Source organism: Jaculus jaculus, chromosome 12, assembly GCF_020740685.1.
Source record: "Jaculus jaculus isolate mJacJac1 chromosome 12, mJacJac1.mat.Y.cur, whole genome shotgun sequence".
In the NCBI taxonomy this organism is placed as follows: domain Eukaryota; kingdom Metazoa; phylum Chordata; class Mammalia; order Rodentia; family Dipodidae; genus Jaculus; species Jaculus jaculus.
In genome coordinates, this window is record NC_059113.1 from 33,826,242 (window position 1) to 33,847,997 (window position 21,756).

A 21,756-nucleotide genomic window follows, 5' to 3' on the forward strand; every position below is an offset into this window, starting at 1 on the left:
CCTGAGATTACATAGTGAATTCCAGGTCAGCCTGGGAACAGCAAAAACCATCCTTGAAAAACACATCAAAAACCAAAAAGTTTCAACCCTTTTCAGTATCAGGGGTCTTTCTCAATATTCTCACAACTTCTAACATGGCTATATGCTTAGTTTGACAGTTCTACTTCATGCAGTATTTCTCAGATTAGTAGAACTCAACAACCGCCTTCCCTGCAGTATCAAATGAGGAACAACCTCTTCTTCCCTGTCTGGGCTGTATCCTCATCCAACCCCTTGTATTCATGCCTCAATATCTGGTAATTAGTAACACAAATGGATCAGGCACTGGGCACTTGTTCCCTGGCCTAAGAAAGGAAATATCAGGCCCGAAATGAGTTCTGGCTACCATCCATCTAGTGACAAGCTCAATAGACAAGTTTTTGAATTGTTTTCTCATTAACACTTAATATATCAAGTCTAATGATCTGAATCTATCCTCTCCACATATACAATGTTCTCTTAAGCTAGTTCCTCTGCATACAGCCATTAGCCTATTTATGTCGTCACTACAACTGCCACTAGAATAATGTTACTAAGACACAAATCTAATCAGAGAACTCCTTCATTAAAAATACTTGTAAGGGATGTGGGGTGATAGTTCAGTAATTAAGGGCTCTTCTTGCAAAGCCTGCCAGCATAGGTTCAATTTGCCAGCATTCACATATAGCTGATAAGAGGCCATACTCATTTGCAGTGGCAAGAGATCCTATTTCAAAGAAGGTGGAGTAGAGATAACTCCTCTGACCTCTACAGGTACCCATACACATTTACACATATATAGACACACAAATAAGGGCAAAAAATGAACCAAAGCACTATGTAATCTCCCAGCTTAGAAACAAAGGAAGACACAATTCAAACAAGGAATGTCAGGATATGCCACCTTCCTATCTACTTAGTTCCTCTACCTTCCTCACTCTTGTCATTCCTGACATGTACTCTCTTTCTAGTTCACATTATGGTGAAACTGGTATCACAGAACTATAAATAGTGGTACTTTACTACTAATATAATCCTTCTATAGAGTAATGTTACAATACTTTATAAGTGACAAAAACATAGCTTTATTCATAGGCCCAGTATATGTTTTGCCTAAACATTTATTCCTTAACAGAAAGTGATAAGTGTGTAAGATATTTTTCATTATACTTCTGTTTATACTGATGAGAAAGGAAGAAGTGGTGCTGTGGAGATGGCATATCGGTTAAGGTGCTTGCCTGAGAAGCCTGAGGACCCATGATCAACCCCCCAGTCCCATGAAAGCCAGAAGTACAAGGTGATGCAAGTATGCAAGTTCACACATGTGCATGAGATGGCACACATACCTGGAGTTCAATTGCAGTGGCTGGAGGCCCTGGCCCAATTAATTCTCATTCTCTCATTCATCAAAAAAAAAAAAAAAAGGAAGAGGACAACCTACTCATTCATATATATGCATACAAAAAAAATTACCTAGAAACTAGGAAATATTTGAGAAATACGTTAAAAGAATCAGAAAACAAAATTGTTTAAAGCCATAACTCAAACTAAGCAAAAAAGTGAAAACAGCCAGGCATGGTGGCACACGCCTTTAATCCCAGCACTCGGGAGGCAGAGGTAGGAGGATCACCGTGAGTTTGAGGCCACCATGAGACTCCATAGTGAATTCCAGGTCAGCCTGGGCTAGAGCGAGACCCTACCTTGAAAAACAAAAACAAAAACAAAAAAAACAAAAAAAAAATGAAAACACTTTGACTTTACTAAGTTAAACACTAGACTTCAGGATTGTTTCTAGGTTGTCAAGATTAGCAGACCCTGTCCTACTCTAATATTGTAATTAAAATCCCAAAGAGCATTTCAGCTTTGACTCACCAGGTTCGGGTGGTGGTGGAAGCGGTGGGGGTGGTTCTTCAGAGGCAGCTGCAGCAGCAGCACTGGCGGCTGCAGCTTCACTGGTCATGGACCTGGTGATGCGGCCCTTCCGACGGCCTTGGCTATTGGCAGTCTTTCGCCCCCGGGGAGTAGTCTGCTCTCTCTCCTCAGTTTCTTCTGTTGGGCCTTCTGTCTTATCTTTTTCCTTGGTAGTTTCCCTACAAACATAAGCAAAGGACAACTTCTGTGATATAAGGTATATATTCATCAAAGCAAACTAGAGTTCTGAACATACGTTTAAAAATGAATGGCTCTTTTACTTACTGCTTAAAATTTTAATGAAAAAAAATTCATTGCTGTTATGATTTTCCATAGTTTTGAGGGACTAAAATTAACACATAACCCTGAGGTAGAACTGAACTGAAAACCTCCTCCATGTAGACCATCTAACAGAAAGTTCGAAAAAACTATGCTGTATGCAATTCCATGGGAGAGAGTGAATTCACTGATGGAGATAAACTAGTGGACACTATAAGCCTTAAATTTGACCAGCCAGGCCAAATGAGCCAACAGATGCAATAATGGCATTTCTCTTATGAGGGAAACCAACGGCTCTCTAACTGGACTGGAGGCCGACTCCACGGGAGGGAATACATGATACTGGAAACCTATGACTGAGGAAGTCATGAGCCCTAGGGGTGTAACCATGCTTGATGTCTCCTTAAATGTACATATTGAAAATAACACATAAGAAAACTCACTTAGAGTCCTCTTTCTCATCTTTTTCTTCTTCATCTTTCTTTTCCTCTTCTTTTTTTTCCATTTTTTCTGCTTTATCCTCTTCCTTTTCCTCTATTTTTTCTTCTTGTGAGGGACGAGCAATTTGCTGCTAGAATCAACCATCATTTGCAAAATACAAAAGTAACAGAAACAGCTATTCAAGTTGGGACAATACATTATGATATGTTCTAAATTTTAAATGATTAATAATTTATTATGAAAATGGTAGCCACATATTGAAAACAGTCCAGTTTTTGTTGTTGTTTTTTTCAAGGTAGTGTCTCGCTACTAGCTCAGGCTGACGTGGAATTCACTATGTAGTCTCAGGGTGACCTCGAACTCACGGCAATCCTCCTACCTCTGCCTCCCGAGTGCTGGGATTAAAGGTGTGCGCCACCACACCTGGCCAGTCCAGTTTTTTTAATTGTACTGCTTAAAAGGTACTATACACATACACCCCAGAAGTTCAGTACGGTTTAAACCTTTCAGAGGTTAAGAGATGTTAAAATTCAATTAAGAAATCTAGGAACAGTGAACTCTTTGTAACCTTCATATCTGTCATTCAACCAGTCTAATTCTACCTTGAAATGTAATGACCCATACATAATTTTTGAAGCTATACAATGACCATTAGATATTTAATATGTCCCCTATTTCTATCATTATGTGGCAAGAAGTATCTAAACACATTTACACTTTAGGAAGAAGATACATATAATGGAACAGTTGATAGCTGTGGTTATTATTAAGACAAAAACATTTTGGGAAACTATGAAAGATATAAAAATATCAAAAGAAAGGTACATTAACATGCAAAGAAACAAAAGAGCTATGGACATGACTCGGATGTTAAAGGTAGTTACTTGCTTGGAAAGTGTGATGGCCCAGGTTCAATTTTCTAGTGCCTACAAAATCAGATGCACAAAGAGGCGAATATGTTTGGAGTGCATTTCCAGTGGCAACAGAACCTCCCCTGGTGTATCCATACTCAGCAAAAATAAATAAATAAATGTACACACACACACACATATATGAATAATATAAAATGCTGGATCCCAAATAATAACATGTATTTGAGAAAAGGGGAGAGAATGAGAATGGGTGCACTAGGGCCTCCTCATACTGTAAAATAATCCCAGATGCATGCATCACTTTGTACATCTGGGGAATCAAACTTGGGCTGTCAGGCTTTGCAAGCAAGTGCCTTTAACTGTGGAGCCAGCCAGTCTAGACTACATGGCAAGTTCCAGAACAGTGAAAATCCTTCTTTCAAATAAAGGAGGGTGGTACCTGAGGAACAACCCTTAAGTAAGGTACTTAAATTCTTTTATATATAAGGACTATATTCAACTGCATGATTATTATTAACATTGATACATGAATAATATTACACATTAATTATTTATTTATAAGCAGAGAGAGAGAAGGAGACAGAAAGAAAGAGGAGTATACCAGGGCTTCTTGCCACTATGAATGAACTCTACTAGACACCTGTGCTACTTTGTGCATGTGGTTTTACATGGGTACACAGGAATCAAACACATGCCATCAGGCTTTGCAAGCCAGCACCTTTAACCATTGAGCCATCTGTCTAGCTCGCAAATTTATTATTACTATTTTGGTTTTTCAAGGTAGAGTTTCACTCTAGCTCAGGCTGACCTGGAATTCACTATGCAGTCTCAGGGTGGCCTCAAACTCATGGTGACCCTCTTACCTCTGCCTCTAGAGTACTGGGATTAAAGGCATGTGCCATCATGTCCAGCACAAATTTATTATTTTAAAACAGGGTCTCATGGAGTCTGGCTATGTAGTCAAGGTTGATCATGAGTTTCTGCAACTACCTCTAGAGAGGTAAGATCACTGGTTTGTGCTACCATGCCCTATTCTATAAAATGCAATAGGGGCTGAAGAGATGGCTTCGTGGTTAAGGTGCTTGCCGGCAAAGCCTAAGGAACCCATGTCCAACTCTTCAAATCCCACATACGCCAAATGCACAAGTTTTTAAAATCACACGTGTGCACATGATAGAGCACACGTATGGAGTTTAATTACAATAGCTGGAGGCTTTGACACGCCATTTCTCTCTTGCTTTCAGTGTCTCTCCCATTTTTTAAAAAAGAGCCAGTCTTCTGGGCTTGCCTCCAAAAAATAATAAAATAAAAACATAAAATGTAAGGCTGGAGAAATGGCTTGCCTGTGAAGCCTAAGGACCCCAGGAGGCTCAATTTCCCCAGGACCCATGTTGGCCAGATGCACAAGGTGGCGCATGCATCTGGAGTTCGTTTACAGTGACTGGAGGCCCTGGTGCGACCACTCTCTCTCTCTCTCTCTGCCTCTTTCTCTGTCAGAAATAGAAACAAAACCAAAAAATTAAAAAACTATACCTATATGTGTGTGTGTGTGTGTGTGTGTGTATGTATGTATGTGTACACATACATGTACACATGTGTGTGTGTTGAGAATCATACTTAGGGATTGGTATGTGTTAGGTAAACATTCTATTACCTAATCTGCATCCTCAGTCTGAAATTCAAAGCAATTTTAACACAATAGAAATTTACTATTTTCAGGATTGGATAGATGGCTTAGTGGTTAAGGCGCTTGCCTGTGGAGCCTTAGGACCCAGTTTCAGTTTCCTAGTACCCACGTAAGCCAGGTGGCACAAGTTGGTCCATGCATCTGGAGTTCCATTGCAGTGGCTAGAGGCCCTGGCATACCCATTCATATGCTCTCTGTGTAATAAATAAATACTTTTTAAAAAATAAATTTACTGGGCTGGAGAGATGGCTTAGCGGTTAAGCGCTTGCCTGTGAAGCCTAAGGACCCCGGTTCAAGGCTCAGTTCCCCAGGTCCCACGGTTAGCCAGATGCACAAGGGGGCGCACGCGTCTGGAGTTCGTTTGCAGTGGCTAGAAGCCCTGGTGCGCCCATTCTCTCTCTCTCTGTCTGCCTCCTCTCTCTGTCTGTCGCTCTCAAATAAATAAATAAAAAAAAAAATTAAAAAAAAAAATAAATTTACTGATATGGAGGGGATATGATGGAGAGTGGAGTTGCAAAGGAGAAAGTGTGTGGGGGGGTAGAATTATCATGGTTTATTGTCTATAATTATGGAAGTTGTCAATAAAAATACATTAATTTTTTTAAAAAAGAAACTTACTGTTTTCAAATAGAATTCTCCTAACCTCAGTGTCCTGAGAGCTAGGATTAAAGGCATGTGTCACCATCTTCAGCTTCTCTTTTAACATTTTAAAATATTTTTTATTTGCTCAGACATATACACACATACACACACATGTGTATGGTGTTAGGAAATTAAACCTTTGCAGCATGTAAGCTTTACAAAAAAGCCTTTAATCACTAAGAAATCTCCCTGGCCTTGTGTAGCTTTTTCTTTTCTTCATTATTTCCATCAATCCTAAAACACCCTCTATTAAGTAACGAAACACACCTGATTTCTGCCTCTGCGTTTTCCATAATTCCTTCTTACTAGGGCTTTATAATTTTCATTTTTCTTGGTTAAATAGTAATATAAAACACAATCAGGAACACTCTGTAATGAAAAGGGATTAAATTTATAAAATCCAATGAGATAAAAAATCTAAATAAAATAATACTTTCAATGAAAATTTATAGTATTCCCAAGCCTAAATTAAAAACAAACACACAAAACAAACATTTCAAGGCATTCCTAGGCTCTGGAAATTCATAGATTTACTATGATGAACTATCAGAAACATTTAAATATTTTCTTGTTAACTGCAGAATAAATTTTCTTCTAGTATGTACATAAATATTCAAAATGTCTCTAAATGTTTTTTTTTTCAAAAACATTCTAGCTAAATGACTACAGCAAATAAAAATTCAAAGGGAATCAGGACAGATAAAATTATGATTATCAATTTAAAGATATTTTGAATTATTGTAATTATTATAAAAGTACATGTATCTGTATCAAGTCCATGGTAAAATAAATTTTACTTGTTAGAACACAAAATATTAAAAAACAACATCAAAAAGCTATGTGCATTCTCAGTGCAAACCTTGTCTTACCTTTCGTTCCAAGTAGGATGCAATTAGTCCAAAATTTTTTGGGTGCTGAATAAACCTAAGTCAAAAATGAAAGCCCATTAAAAAAAAAACACAGAAATATTTTGACAACTTGAAAAAAAGGAAGAGAGCTTTGGAAAAGGAAATAGCATGTGCAGCCTAATTCCCAGAGGTTCCTTCCTCACTTCAGAGGCCTAGCAACCAACCACCCTCCAGCTTCTAACCTGATGGTTCTATGGTTATGGAAAGGTGCAGAAATATATCATTTAAAAAATTTCCTAAAGTAATTTGACTGGCACCCAACTTTGGGAATCGCTCTTAAAATGGACTCCACATCCCCCTTTCTGATTTGTTATGTATTATCCAACATAAAAGTTTATGGGAAGATCTACTTCTCAAAGTAGCCATTCCAATGCCAAAGCAGGAAAAAGCTATTGTGGAAATAGTTCCTTTTACAAGTTACTGCCAAGTAGTTTTACTGACATACATAAACTTCTATTACAGAATAAATTTAAAGTTAAATTACTTGTCCTTAAAGATCTCTTTTTCGTGGTCAGTCCAAACATTCATAAATTGCCTATCTTTATAAACCTTCATAGGGTCCTCCATAAGCCCATTCATATTGATGAACTTGACCCTTCTCTGCTCTGCATCAAACATCATAGGTGGGATCACAGAGAGCTGGCGCATTTGTTTCTCATTGTTCTGTAAAAAAGCAATGCAGTTTAGTTAGAATAATGTTTAAACTAGAAAATGGTTAAATTTTCACCAAATGATATTATAGAGGCAGACAATTGCTGAGCCATCTCTCCTTCCCCCTGAACCTTTATTTTAAAGGTACGATCTCATTCAAGTTCAGGCTGGCCTGGAACTCATTCTGCAGTTCCAGGCTAGTCTCAAACTCACCGTCACCTCACCCAAGCTTATCATTACAATTTAAGCTGAAATGTAGTTTTCAACTTCCTTCATGACTAGTAAAATATAATTCAGAAACAATTAAGTTGTAAGAAACATATGAGGGGCTAGAAAGATGGCTCAGTGCAACCTGCTGACAAGTGTTCAAAGCCCTAACAACCAAGAAAAAGCAGAAGCCAAAGTGGTGCATATGGCTAGAATCTCCATGAGCCTATACAATGGAAGGCTGAGTAAGAAAAACCCTGAAATTCAACAGCCTGGTAATCTGGCCTTCCCAATGGGAAACAATGACAAAAGAGACCCCCCTCTCAAAACATATTGCAAGAAAGGGACCAATATGCCAAGACTGTCCTAAGCTCCACATGTGTGCCATGCCACTTGCACACATATACACACATAAAAGAATTTATGATATACAAGGAATATATACAACAAACCTCTTTTAAAAAACATATTTGAGGCCAGGCGTGGTAGCTCATGCCTTTAATTCCAGCACTCGGGAGGCAGAGGTAGGAGGACAGCATTGAGTTCAAGGCCACCCTGAGACTATATAGTGAAATGCATGACAGCCTGAGCTAGTGTGAGACCCTATCTTGAACCTCCTCCCATACACACACACACACACACACACACACACACACACACACACACACGTATTTGTAATTTATAATGGATGCAAAATACAGTATCAAGTACTGATGACATTTTACTTCAAATATCAACAAAAAGACATGTTATATGAATAAGCTATGTTCTCAAAACACATAACGTGATTCTGAAATGTAGAGTAGGGCTAGAGATATGGCTTAGCAGTTAAGGTGCTTGTCTGCTAAACCAATGAACCTATATTTGATTGGCCAGTACCCACATAAGCCAGATGCACAAAGTGGTGCATGCACATGGAGTTCGTTTGCAGCAGCAAAAGCCCAGATGCACCTGCATGCCCATTCACTCTCTCTGCTTGTAAATAAATAAATAAAATATTAAAAAAAAAAAAAAAGCCAGGTATGGTGGTACATGCCTTTAATACCAGCAATCAGCAGACAGAGGTGGGAGGACCGCCATGAGTTCAGGGTCACCCTGACACTATGTAGTGAATACTATGTCAACCTGGGCTAGAGTGAGACCCTACTTGAAAAAGAAAATATATACATATATTATACACACATACTCTATGTACCTCTTTTTCTCACTTATGTAGATTAGGGTTAGGGAGATGGTACAACTGTTAAAAGCGCTTGCTTGAAAACCTACCCAAGCAACTTCAATTCTCTAATACCCACATAAAACCAGATGCACATGTACCTGGGGTTTATTTGTAACAGCAAAAGGCCCTGCCCTGATGCACCCTCCCGCTCCCTTTCTTTCAAACATTTAAAATATTATTTAAAATATATAAAATGTAGACCAAATGAATACTATAGAACCATGTGGTGGCACAAACTTATCAGAAACTGTTATCTCGGGCTAGAGAGATGGCTTAGTAGTTAAGGTGTTTTCCTACAAAGCCAAAGGACAAAGAACTGATTCCCAGGACCCACGTAAGCAAGATGCACAAGGGGGCCCATGTGTCTGGACTTTGTTTACAGTGGCTGAAGGTCCTGGTACACCCATTCTCATATGTCTGCCTCTTTCTCTCTGAAACAAATAAGAAAGGAAGGGAGGGAGGGAGGGAGGGAGGGAGGGGGAAGGGGGGAAGGAGGGAAAGAAACTGCTATTTCCCTTAGCATTAATTATTTAACTTCATGAGATTGAGGAACTTGATGGTTTAATAAAATTTTTTTTTAAATGTTCACCTGGTATGGTGGCGCACACCTTTAATACCAGTACTGAGGAGGCAGAGGTAAGAGGATAGGCATGCATTCAAAGCAAAAATGGGACTATATAGTAAATTCCTGGCCAGCCTGGGCTAGAGTGAGACCCTACCTAAAAAAATAAATAATAGACAAAAAAAAATGAAAAAGGAGATGAAATGCAGTGCTTTATTTTAAGTATCAGAAATATTCACAGAAAAAAATATAGGTAACTTTAAACAGTAGAAAAAGTAAAATAGTGAAGAATCACGACACTACTTTTTATTTGTAAATGTACCGAACAGTACATAAGCACCATTGCCTAAGTATACAAGTCTTTTTGAAAGAAACTTTTTTTTTTTTTTTTTTACACAAAAGTGATTACTTTTTTGTTTTGTTTTTGGGGGTAGGGTCTCACTCTAGCCCAGGCTGACATGGAATTCACTATGGAGTCTCAGGGTGAGCTTGAACTCATGGCAGTCCTCCTACCTCTGCCTCCTGAGTGTTGGGGATTAAAAGCATTGTGCCACCACACCTGGCTAAAACTGATCAGTTTTGAGAGATCATTAATGCCCTTGAAGTGGTCTCTGTAGGTGTGAAACAAATGGTGAAAATTTGAATTGGTCCCTCTTGTTATAGTATTGAAATTAAGTATACTTAATTTATCAAGTCATGTTTAGGCCCTGATTTTATATACTTGTATCTATCAATAAATAAACACTGCGATACTTTGAAAGAAAGAAAGAGAGAGAGAGAGAGAAAGAAAGGGCATTTACTTTTTTTTTTTTTTTTTTTCCAAGGCAGGGTCTCACTGTAGCCTAGGCTGGCCTGGAATTTACTATGTAGTTTCAGACTGACCTCAAATTCATGGCAGTCCTCCTACCTCTGTCTCCAAATTGCTAGGATTAAAGGCGTGTACCACACCAGGCTGTTTTTTAAATTTTTGTCTTGTTTGTAAGCAGAGAGAGAACGATAGGTCAGAGAGAATGGGCATGCCAGGGCCTCTAGCTGCTTGCTGCAAACAAACTCCAGATGCATGTGCACTTTGTGCTTCTGGCTTTACATAGGTACTGGAGAACTGAACTCAGGTTGCTAGGCTTTGTAGGCAAGCACCTTATTTATTTATTTATTTATTTTTAATATATTTTTTGTTTGCAAATAGAGATAGGCAGAGAAAGAATGGGCACACAGGGGCCTGTAGGTGCTTCAAAAAAAAACCACTAAATTCCAGATGTATGTGCTACTTTCTGTATCTGGCTTTATGTGGGTACTGGGAAATTGAACTCAGGCCATTAGGTTTTACACCTAAGTGCCTTAACTATTATTGAGCCATCTCTCCAACCCTGTTTAGTTTTTGGGTTTTTTTTTAATACTTTCATTTAACTCAGAGAGAGGGAGAGAGGAATGGTTGCAGGGCCTCTTGCTACTAAAAACTCCAGACGTAAGTACCATATTGTGCATCTGGCTTTACGTGGGTACTAGGGAACTGAACACAGACCAGCAGGTTTTATAAGCAAGCACCTTTAACCACTGAACCATCTCTCGAGCCCAAAGCTACACTCTAGAAATTTACCTCTAAATATGTACTTACCTACATTTAGTATTTATTTTTAAGTACATTTCAAAATAATGATTATATTTTATCATTACTTAACAAAGCAACTACAAAAATAAAACATTCAAAATTTTGTAATGAAGTTTAGGAAATTTCATATTATAAAGTCAGAGCAAGGAAAACTATAATATTAATTGGTTTTTGAATAAACTATGAACCTGACTATAGAAGACTCAAAGGTATGGACTGAAGCAAAGTATTACTGCTTCTTTTTTTTCTTTTTTTCTTTTTTTGAGTCAAAGTCTCCTCTATCTCAGGCTAGCGTAGAATTCCTAATCTCTGTCTCCTAAATGCTGGGATTACAGACAAGTTGTAGGATTACAGGCATGCAACACTATCTAATATATTCGGGTATTCAAGCCCAGGGATTCCTACATGACAGGTAAACATTCTAACAATTAAGCTAATCATGATCCCTGAAATTTACTTTTATTTTGCATTTGCTTATTATTAATATATTCCTAAACATTAGGTACTGAGAAATGAAAGAAGGCCTTAAATGTGTAATAACAACATTCATGAAGATGATGACTGAGCCATTCCTAAAAAAAAAAAATTGCACAGAAAGAAAAACAGATAATGAAATAAATATGAAATGAGTTTTTTCTTAGGAAAATGAGGGAGGAAGATTCATTCAAGAGTGGTAATATTGCTGTTTGGACTGGATGACAGTCTTCAAAAGTACACTGTGGTCTCCAACAACTAACTGTTTTATAATTTTATTAATTGTCTTTTCATTGCAGGCAAGGAAATGCCTGAAACTGCATAGTGAATTCCAGGTCAGCCTGGACTAGAGGTGAGACCTTACCTCAAAAAAAAGAAAAGAAAAGAAAAAAAAAAAGGACTGGAGAGATGGCTTAGCAGTTAAGCGCATGCCTGTGAAGCCTAAGGACCCAATTTGAGGCTTGATTCCCCACATCCATGTTAGTCAGATGAATCCAGTTAGTACCAAGGGGGTACACTCGTCTGGAGTTTGTCTGAAGTGGCTGGAGGCCCTGGAGCACCCATTCTCTCTCTTTCTCTTTCTCTGTTGCTCTCAAATAAATAAATAAAGAAAAAAATTTAAAAACAAACACTCATTACCGAAGTGTATCTTATTAAAATGCACCAAGTATGGTGGTGTACAAATACCTTCAACCCTAGCACTCGGGAGGAAGAGGTAGAAGGATCACTGTAAGTTCAAGGCCAGCCTGAGACTAAAGTGTCTGTGCCAGGTCAGCTAAGGCCAGAGTATAACACTACCTCAAAAAAATTTAAAAAAAATTTTTTTTTAAGTATTAAAACGGGGCTGGGGAAGATAGGACTTTCAGTAAGGTGCTTACATTGCAAGACCGAATACCCAAATTCAATCCCCTAGAACTCATGCTATGAAAGTTCAGGGTAGGGCTGGAGAGATGGCTTAGCATTTAAACACTTGCCTGTGAAGCCTAAGGACCCTGGTTCAAGGCTCGATTTCTCAGGACCCACGTTAACCAGACACACAAGGAGGTGCATGCATCTGGAGTACGTTTGCAGTGGCTGGAGGCCCTGAGGCACCCATTCTCTCTCTTTCTCTCTGTCACTCTCAAATAAATAAATAAATTTTTTTTTTAAAAGAAAGAAATTTCAGGGTATGGTGGTTCACACCTTTAATAACACCATTGTGGAGGCAGAGGTGGGAGGACTGCTCTGAGTTCGAGGCCAGCCTTGAACTGCAAGAGTGAGTTCCAGGTCAGCCTGGGCTAGAGTGAGACCATATCTAATGAGAGAGAGAAAGCTCATGTGATATCACATGCTTGTAATCTCAATGCTGAAAAGGTAAAGACAGATGGATCCTTAGAGCTCAATGGCCAGCCAGTCTAGCCAACTTGTTGAGTTCTAAGACAGTAAGAAATCCTTTCTCAAAAACAGGTGAATAGGCCACATGAAGCACAACACCTGAGGTGGTCCTCTGGCCTGTACACAACTGCATGAGCACACACACAGAGGCAATTCTTCAAATGGTTTTGGGGGACTGCAAAGATAGCTCAGTGGTTAATGGTGCTTTCCTATAAAGCCTAAAAGCCTGGGTTCAACATGTGTCTGGAATTAGTTTGCTATGCCAAAAGGCCCTAATGTGGCCATTCCCTCTCCACGTCCCTCCCTCTTTGTCAAATGGTTGTGCATAAATGTATCTCCTTTATATTTACTTTTAATCCCTAAATGCTCACTTACCTTCCCTTGCACTTAATGTCTCTCTTTCCTGGGGCTATTCACCTGAAAACAGATGGCTCTGATATGTAGTTATCCTAGTTAACCCCTCTACTAGGCTCATCCTTTGGAGAACACATTGCTATTCTGCAAAAAACATGCTCCTTCAGAAATTGAGAAAACAGTACCACCAGCTCATTGGTTCAACTTGGAAACTGTAGCATCTCTTTCCATTCATCTTTTTCCTCACTGTGACACTCAATCCAATCACCTTGTTCAGTAAATCTTCTAACTTCTTCCATCACTGTCTAATGTCTTCACCAGTGACAACCTGATTGGATCCCAGAACTCCTGGCTGCCAAACCCATCACATTCCTGTCTTGCTTAAAACAACACAGGGCTTGGCCAATGTCCTTGGAACAGCTCAAACTCCAGCAACCGTACTAAAGCTTCCTCATTTATATAGAAATAATCCTTATCTTCTGGACTACAGGGCTGAAATACTTAAATAAGCAACGAATTAAATCAATTTTCTTACCTCCTGCTCAGAAAGACCATCAATAATTTCAGAAATTTCATGCTCACTCCTAGCAATAGTGGCTGAAAGACCAGCTCCCCTCTGCCCAACTCTAAATAGAAAAGAAAGATATATGAGGCTTTTTATAAATAAAATAACAAATATATATTTTAATAAGACTTTTAAACATACTGAAAGTCAGAGAATAAATCTGAAATACTACTGACTAAATATTTGAAGGAGCATGCTTATGTTACCTATTAGATTTGTAACATTTTCAATGTTAATACTGATATTTAAAAGTTATATGTTGGGCTCCATGTTCAAATGGTAGAATGTTTGTCCTGCATGCATCAGGTCCGACAGCTTTGATGGTCATACCACAAAATGATAATAATAAATATTATGTATGCTATACATGTATATATCCAAGTTAAAATAGTGAAATCAGTTATGAGAGGCATGTGAACCCCAGGTATTGATGCCATCTCCATCAAGCAGAAAAATACACTGAACATTCAGAAAAGGTGGAAGCAAATCAGAATCAACAGTGCTTAATTGTTAAAATCTTAATTGTTAGTAAAGGGTTTTAATGTGACTCTTACATGAGACAATTAAGAAAGCTAAAGCTTGAGACCTTTGTAAAATACCCATTCTCTAAAACTAAAAACAAGCCACAAACTATCTACCAAAATTAAACAATTCTTACGTAGTCATCAAATTAATTAGATTTGATTATGTTCACAATTACTAAGCATTATTCAGTTCTGTTCTTATTAGCTGTTGTGATGGCTTATATGGTATATAGAATCAACGAGGAAAGGGACTGCTGAGCATGTCTCTGAGGGATTATGTAGGTAAGGTTAGCATCTGGGTGTACTAGGTATTTGATGAGGCTAATTGAGGTGAAAAGATCCACTTTAACTGCGAATGGCACCATTCTGAGGGCTGGCTTCTTGGGCTACATAAAAAGGAGAGAGCTGGCTGAGCAAGAGCATTCCTAGTTATGTGCTTCCTCATGGTAAACTAAATGTGACCAGCTGCCTCATGATCCTGCTGCAATGCCACCATGATGGGCTATCATTAAACTAAACCCTGTTTTTCCTTAAGTTGCTTCTTGTCAGGAGTTAATTCCCAGCAATGAGAAAGGTATTAATGCAGCTGTTATTTTGAAAGGAATTAATAATTTTTAGAAATGAGAATAGGAGTATGAAAATGAAAATTTTCATTATGTAGATTCAACATTATGGTTCAACATAAATTAATATTAAATTCATTAACACAATCTTTCCTACTAAAGCAGTTTTAAATCCAACATGGAAGTTCTCATGAACATTCTTACTTATCAGCTTGAGGAACAAATAAAGAAATGTTTATTAGAAGGAAAAAATTACAATTTTTTTAAAAAAATCAAAATAATTAAACATCAAATTACTTACCTTTGAAATCTTTCTTGTTGTTCCCTTTGTTTTCGAATCTCTGGAAACTGCTTCTCATAATACTCCCTTGTTTTGCTTTCTTTAGCTTTCCTCCGTGGGTTATTTTCTATTCTGTCCACTTTTTTCTCCCATGCTTCCATGAGCTGATCATAGCGCTGGCAGATTTTTTGTTCCTATTATAAACACCCGTAGCAAATTAATAATAGTTAAACTGCACTCTATGATTTGGTAAGCCTAATATCTTTAAATAATTCTATTTCTCAAGCCGAAATCAGAAGTACAAGAGGGCTATGGCTCACTTGTGAATGACGATTTGAATGCCATCTGACAGAAAAGAGAAAGTAATCCATTTCCTATGGGCATATATAATATACTTTTCCTGGAATATCTTCTAAACAGTAACATAATACAAATTAACAAATTCATTGGTGACTTACTGGTAGTGGATGACCAGCTATTTTTATTTTCCAAAAAATATGTCTTCATTGTCAAAAAGGAAGATTAGAAACATGAACAGTTTATAACCTGACCAATCAAAAGCAACTATTAACATTTTGGTATTATCCATCCAATCTGTCAGAATAGCGTGAGAACATTTGACATTCCCTCTATTGTTAGAATTTGTCTGCACAACATTTTTTTAATATTATAAATCAATGTTTTGTAATGTTAGACAGGTTGAGAAGGTAGGAACAAACTGGTTGATCTTTTCATAAAAACAAAACCAGTCAAATACATGAAATCAGGCTGGAGAGAGCGAGCTTAGTGGTTAAGGCACATGCCTGTGAAGCCTAAGGACCCAGGTTCAATTCTCCAGATCCCACACAAGCCAGATGCACAAGGTGGCGCATGCCTCTGGAGTTTGTTTGCAGTTGCTGGAAGACCTGGTGTGACCATTTTCTCTCTCTCTCTCAAATAAATAAATAAAATGTTTAAAAATATATGTACACAAAATCAAGAGCTAATGCTTGGCCAGGCATGGTGGTGCACACCTTTAATCCCAACACTTGAGAGCGGAGGTAGGAGGATCACTCAGAGGTTTGGGGTCAGCCTGGGACTATAAAATGAATTCCAAGTCAGCCTGAGACCCTACTTCAAAAACAACAAGCCGGGTGTGGCGCACGCCTTTAATCCCAGCACTTAGGAGGCAGAGGTAGGAGGATTACCTTGAGTTCGAAGTTACCCTGAGGCTCCATAGTTAATTCCAGGTCAGCCTGGGCTAGAGTAAGACCCTACCTCGAAAAACCAAAAAAAGAAAAAAACCAAAAAGCTAATATTTTTGGTTAAAGAACTGTGATTCCATTTTCTAAAGATAAAAGACAAAGGAATTTTTCATTATGGGCACACAGCTGTGTGAACATCTAACAACATATAGATTAAAGAGAGAGATGAGTTAGTGGTTAAGGAGTTTGCTTTTGAAACAAAAGGACCCAGGTTCAATTCCCCAGGACCCACATAAGCCAGATACACAAGGAATGTGTCTGGAATTCATTTGCATTGCCTATAGGCCCTGGTGTGCCCTCTCTCTCTCCATCTATCTGCATCTTTCTCCCTTTCTGAAATTTAAAAAAAAAATTTTTAAAGAAAAAAAGAGATTGGGGAAAACTGCCAATATTGGTCACCTCAAGGAGAGGGCTGGAAAGATAGTTAAAGGCACCTGTTTGTAAAGCCTGATGTCCAGGGATTGATAAGCCGGTACCAACATAAAACCAGATGAGCAAAGTGGCACATGCATCTGGAATTTGCTTTCAGTGGCTAGAAACCCTGGCGGTCTCTCTGCTGCTTCTCCCCCTGCCCCCCCCCCCCCGCCTTTCACTGAAAATGAATAAATTTAATTTTTTTTTAAAAAAAGGAGACACAGGAGAAGAGTATACTTCTTGCAAGCACCCCATTTCCTAATCACTGTTTTGGCCCCTGTGTGCCCTTGTGTCCCTCATCTTTTCTCTGTCTATTGCTAACTCCTTAATCCAAGCCAAGATCATCATCACTGAGATTAAAACAACCACCTCTGAAATGTCTCCCATGCCATTTGCTACTGCTTTACTAACTAGGGCCTGGCTCATATGCTAGGTAAGTTTTCTACCACTGAGCTACAGTCCTAGCACTTCCTATGCATTCTAAATGTTGTAGCCAGAAATAAACTCTCAAAACATAAAAATGAACTTTATACCTCCTCAGGTTAAAAAAAAAAGGTACATCAGAATCTAATGTAAAGTCTCCTATGTGACCTCCAGAGTAGTTTATGATATAGCCCCAGCTTTCTTTCCCTATCCTCCTTATAGCTCACTTACTCTATGCTCATCCAGCTCTGAACCTGCTACACTAACTCCTATTTTACTGAACCAGTTTCCTCTGCTTGTTTAAATTAGAACATGGTTTAATTGTGTAACAGTCCTCCCTGACTTATATCTACTTAAAGTGTCTCCTTTCATATATACTCAGTTACACAAATGTGCATGACCACATACATTATGATCATAATACTGTACCTGCCTGCTGAGGTTTCTATTCCCTAACAACTAAAGCACAGGGCTATTTTGCTTGCCGTTTTGGAATAACACATGGGACCAGAATATAAAAATGATAAATACATATTAAACAAGTCAGTAAACACATAAACTTTATAATCACTCTCCAAAGTGTGTCCTGTGTTTTCATCACCAGAGAGCTATCTTATCACAATTACAACAAAATGATATAAAAAAATTAATCCATATTTGTATATTCTTGGCAAGAAAAAAATTCAATACCAATAATTTAAGATAGCATATGTATGATGAGAAGATGGCTCAACAGTTAAAGGCACTAGGTTGCAAAACCTGCCAGCATAGGTTTAAGTCCTCAACCACCCACATAAAGGCAGAACGAAAAGGTGACAGGAACATCTGGCATTCCACTTGCAGTATCAACACACCTTCGGCAGCATGAGCATGTGCACACACGTGTGAACACATACATGTGTAAAGAAATAAAATCTTTTTTTTACAAAAGATAGGATGGCAAATTTGAACTTCAAGAGTTTTATACTAAATAAAAGCTTCTAGAGCTTTACAACTCATTAAGCTGTCAGGCCATTAAATGTAAGGTTAAAGTCCAAGTCTAACATGAAATTCAAGTATTTCACTTTAGGGGCTGTAGAGATGATGCAGCAGGCAGAGGGGCTTGCTGGCAAAGCCTGCTGGTCCAGGCTCAATTCCCCAGCCACCCACATAAAGTCAGGTGAAAAAAGTGTCATGAGCATCTGGTGTTCTAGTTGCAGCAGCAGCAAACCCTGACATGCTGTGCATACACAAACTAATCTCATTTTATTAAACACCTGAATTTAAATGCATCTGCAAAATAAGTACAAATATTGTATGGAAATAAGAATAGTTGCACTGTATTGTTGTTAGTTAACTTTTATGATAACCATAAAACTTTTAGATAGCAAGCTGAATAATTAAATATGAGAAACTATTTGTATTTGAAGACCTTGAACCCAACCTGACCCAGTTTCTCATAATACTGTAACTTACCTACATGTGAGACCTATGAAACTAAATGTGGATCATCTATCCTTCATAATTTGGATTTTTTTTTTCTTTTGACTACTCACCATTTTCTCTATTTTGGCTGAATGAAAATATTAAAATACATAGATGACAAGTGAAATTAATTTAGTAATGATATTACACATAGTATTATAATGTTACTAGAATTAGACATACTTAAGTCATATATACAGTTAAGATTCTAAATCAGCATTTGTTCTCAAAATAATCAAGAACTAATACTTAATGGGAAGGTGAATGCCTACATGAGCATGAATGGGAAAGTTGTATAAATTTCAGTTAACAAGGAGAGGACCTCACCCTTTGTTTTCTTGCATGATTTCTTCTTTTAAAAAATAAAATGAGTTTTTTCCTCATCACCTGGTTTCTAGAAGAGAAAAATATGGTTGCATAACATTAAGAAAAAGCACAATTTAATGATGCATTCACTTTTTTCCAGACATACTAGAAACAGGCAAAAACCACTTATGAATTTATTATTCAATCAAAATTAATCTTTTTCACCCTGAAAAATAAGACTTGATAACTCTTGCAACTATGACTAAAATTCCTCTTTTCTACAGGAAGATAATAAAGTTAACTTTTAGTTCATATACCCAAACATAAGGTATATATTATTTTCAAATTTTAATTATACAGTAACTGTTTCTTCCTGAGAAGTCTGCTGAATTCTGAGAACTCTGTATCTGCTCAGAGGAAGGGAGGGAGAAGGGAATGGAAAGCCTTTACAGTACCTCCCCACCTCAGGCAAAGGGTGACCACCCTCTTATGAGGATAATATTCATCAATATATTTAGAGAGGTAATTTCACACAAATGATATAACACACTCTAAAAAAACAATGGAGGGTAATTCAACAAGACACAAAGATATTTCTCCTTTATCTGAATGCATCAGTTGCACTTTTTAAATTGGAAGTACTGTGACCTTCAAATAGAATGACATATAGGTTCAAATAAAAATATTTATACCTGACCTAGTTTCAGAAAGTTATTTCAAACTAAGTATTCAATCAGAAATATACAGCCAAGAATTATCTGCTACTCTTTTAAAGACTAACAATGGCAATGGTTCCACTCAAATACACATAGGTAATTATTAGCTGGCTCTAAGAAAAAGTAGCCAAGAGACTAAAAGAATTACTAAAAGATACAATCACTCTATCATATAAAGCAAATGACAGTAATGAAAGAATGAATAGAGCTACTGAACAATTCAAATTGACTGCACATAGCATGTAGCATTTTGAAAGGTGATATACAGTAGGACTATTACCACATATCCAAATTGTTCTCACTGTAATTATGTACAACTTAAAAGCAAATGACAATCAATGAGTACAATTGTAAATATTTCCTATGAATATAAATGAAGTCAGCTAGTCAGTAACCTATCTCAGGACAGTGTGACAAGCATTAAATAGGCAATGTAGATAACATGAATTAAATAAAAAACACAAAAACTTCAGCTTCTATTGAGGGAGAGAAGACAAAACACAAACATAACGGAAGCTTGTAGAGAAAAACTCATTCAAAGTAGCCAACTAAATTTTACTTCATATTTTCTGTTTTAAAAAATGTTAAAACAGCTAAGCAGTTATAAAACAAATTTTTTGTGCCTCATCTATTCCTAAGGGTTCTCAAGATTATAGCAGAATCTCACAGAAAAATTCAAGTATATGACTTTTATTATGAACCACTTACTAAACAAAATTTTAAATTATTCAAATTTCAATAGTCATGCATACTACCATGCAAATTATATTTGCCACCAGTTCTGCAAAGTAGTCAACTATCATACACACTCTCAGAAATTAAAAATAAGAAAAAATATATAGTCATGTGCTCATTAGCAACTGTAATAATTAATTATAGTACTCTGGTTATACTTTAAAAAGCATATAAAATAGAAATATCACATTTTTGTCACCAAGCAATAATAATATTCACCTAAAATTCTCTTAAAGTATGACAACTTAAAAAAAAAAACAAAACACTATCTCTAGCTTCTCTTCAATCAGATCAAGTAATTATGTTTACTTTTCACTTATTTTCTTATTCTAAGACCTGTATGCATAAAAGCCTGGTACTAGGATGAGCAAGGCTAAGCAAACTACATTCTGGAGCAGCTTCCTCACCGACATGAGGAACTGAGCCTTCCAAGGCACCAGGACATTAAATGGCAGAAGGGTCTACAAATACCGTCATTAGCAAGAGTCATAGAAGGGATTTCCCTAGAATAGGATTTTGAATAATGATAAAATGATCCGTGGCACTTCTACTTTGCAATGGCAGATGTGGCTTGGTGGGGGACGGTGTCATCACTAGTCTTAAATGAAAAAGCTTCATTATCTTACTTCATCATGCGCCTTGCAGGTACTCCACTGAAAAAAAGACAAAACAGGAGGCAAAAAATTCAAGCCTCAAGGTAAGCCATTTCAATGTTAAGTATCCACCTTTTTTTTTTCTTTACTAGCAGATTATAAAACCAGCTAGTTTTATTCAATAATTTATTTCATTTTTGGTCTTGGAAACTCAAAGCTGTTACCCCAACCCCCAAGAAGCCAGAGGAAGATAACATATAATAAAACAACAGCAAATTACACAAATCTAAAACACACTTATACTATGTTATTAATAATATCAGGGAAAAACATAAAAATGATCTTTTTATAGAATATACGGTCCTTAACTGAGGAACTCCAAAGACGATAAATACTTACGTCTTGATGTTCTCATGGTACACCTTGGTATCTGATGGCTGGTTATAGAGTGGCTAAAAAATAAATCAAATATTTATGGGTAAAGTGTTGTACATATGTGCTAAAACAAAACAACCAATATTTTAATGTATGCTTAGCTGAAGTGTCAATGGTTCTACCAAAACCTTCAGCCTCTGGGTTTTTCTGTAATCTCATCTCCAAAAAGGCCACTTCGGTAAGAAAGCTTGACAATCCATTGTAACTTATGATAAATATGGCTCATTATAGATTTTTAATTTCAATGGCAAAGGAAGATTATGTACTGTCATAATCCTAACAA

The 21,756-nt window shown here is 37.3% G+C and overlaps 1 protein-coding gene across 19 annotated transcripts in view; it reads right to left on the minus strand.

The window, feature by feature from the left end:
* Window positions 1-21,756, minus strand: part of Ncor1 (nuclear receptor corepressor 1) — a 194,442-nt gene that overhangs the window by 117,301 nt on the left and 55,385 nt on the right. For 11 of the 19 annotated variants that reach the window (XM_045131711.1, XM_045131710.1, XM_045131718.1 and 8 more), the window contains exons 8-17: window positions 21,438-21,490; window positions 21,072-21,098; window positions 19,016-19,082; window positions 15,165-15,337; window positions 13,747-13,837; window positions 7,243-7,421; window positions 6,720-6,774; window positions 6,118-6,219; window positions 2,652-2,779; window positions 1,891-2,108 (exon numbers count right to left, since the gene is read on the minus strand). In XM_045131711.1, coding sequence (XP_044987646.1) covers window positions 1,891-2,108; window positions 2,652-2,779; window positions 6,118-6,219; window positions 6,720-6,774; window positions 7,243-7,421; window positions 13,747-13,837; window positions 15,165-15,337; window positions 19,016-19,082; window positions 21,072-21,098; window positions 21,438-21,490 — 1,093 coding nt within the window. Of the gene's footprint in view, window positions 1-1,890; window positions 2,109-2,651; window positions 2,780-6,117; window positions 6,220-6,719; window positions 6,775-7,242; window positions 7,422-13,746; window positions 13,838-15,164; window positions 15,338-19,015; window positions 19,083-20,706; window positions 21,099-21,437; window positions 21,491-21,756 lie in introns of those variants that run through there. The other 8 variants (XM_045131727.1, XM_045131721.1, XM_045131716.1 and 5 more) reach the window with 4 other exon arrangements.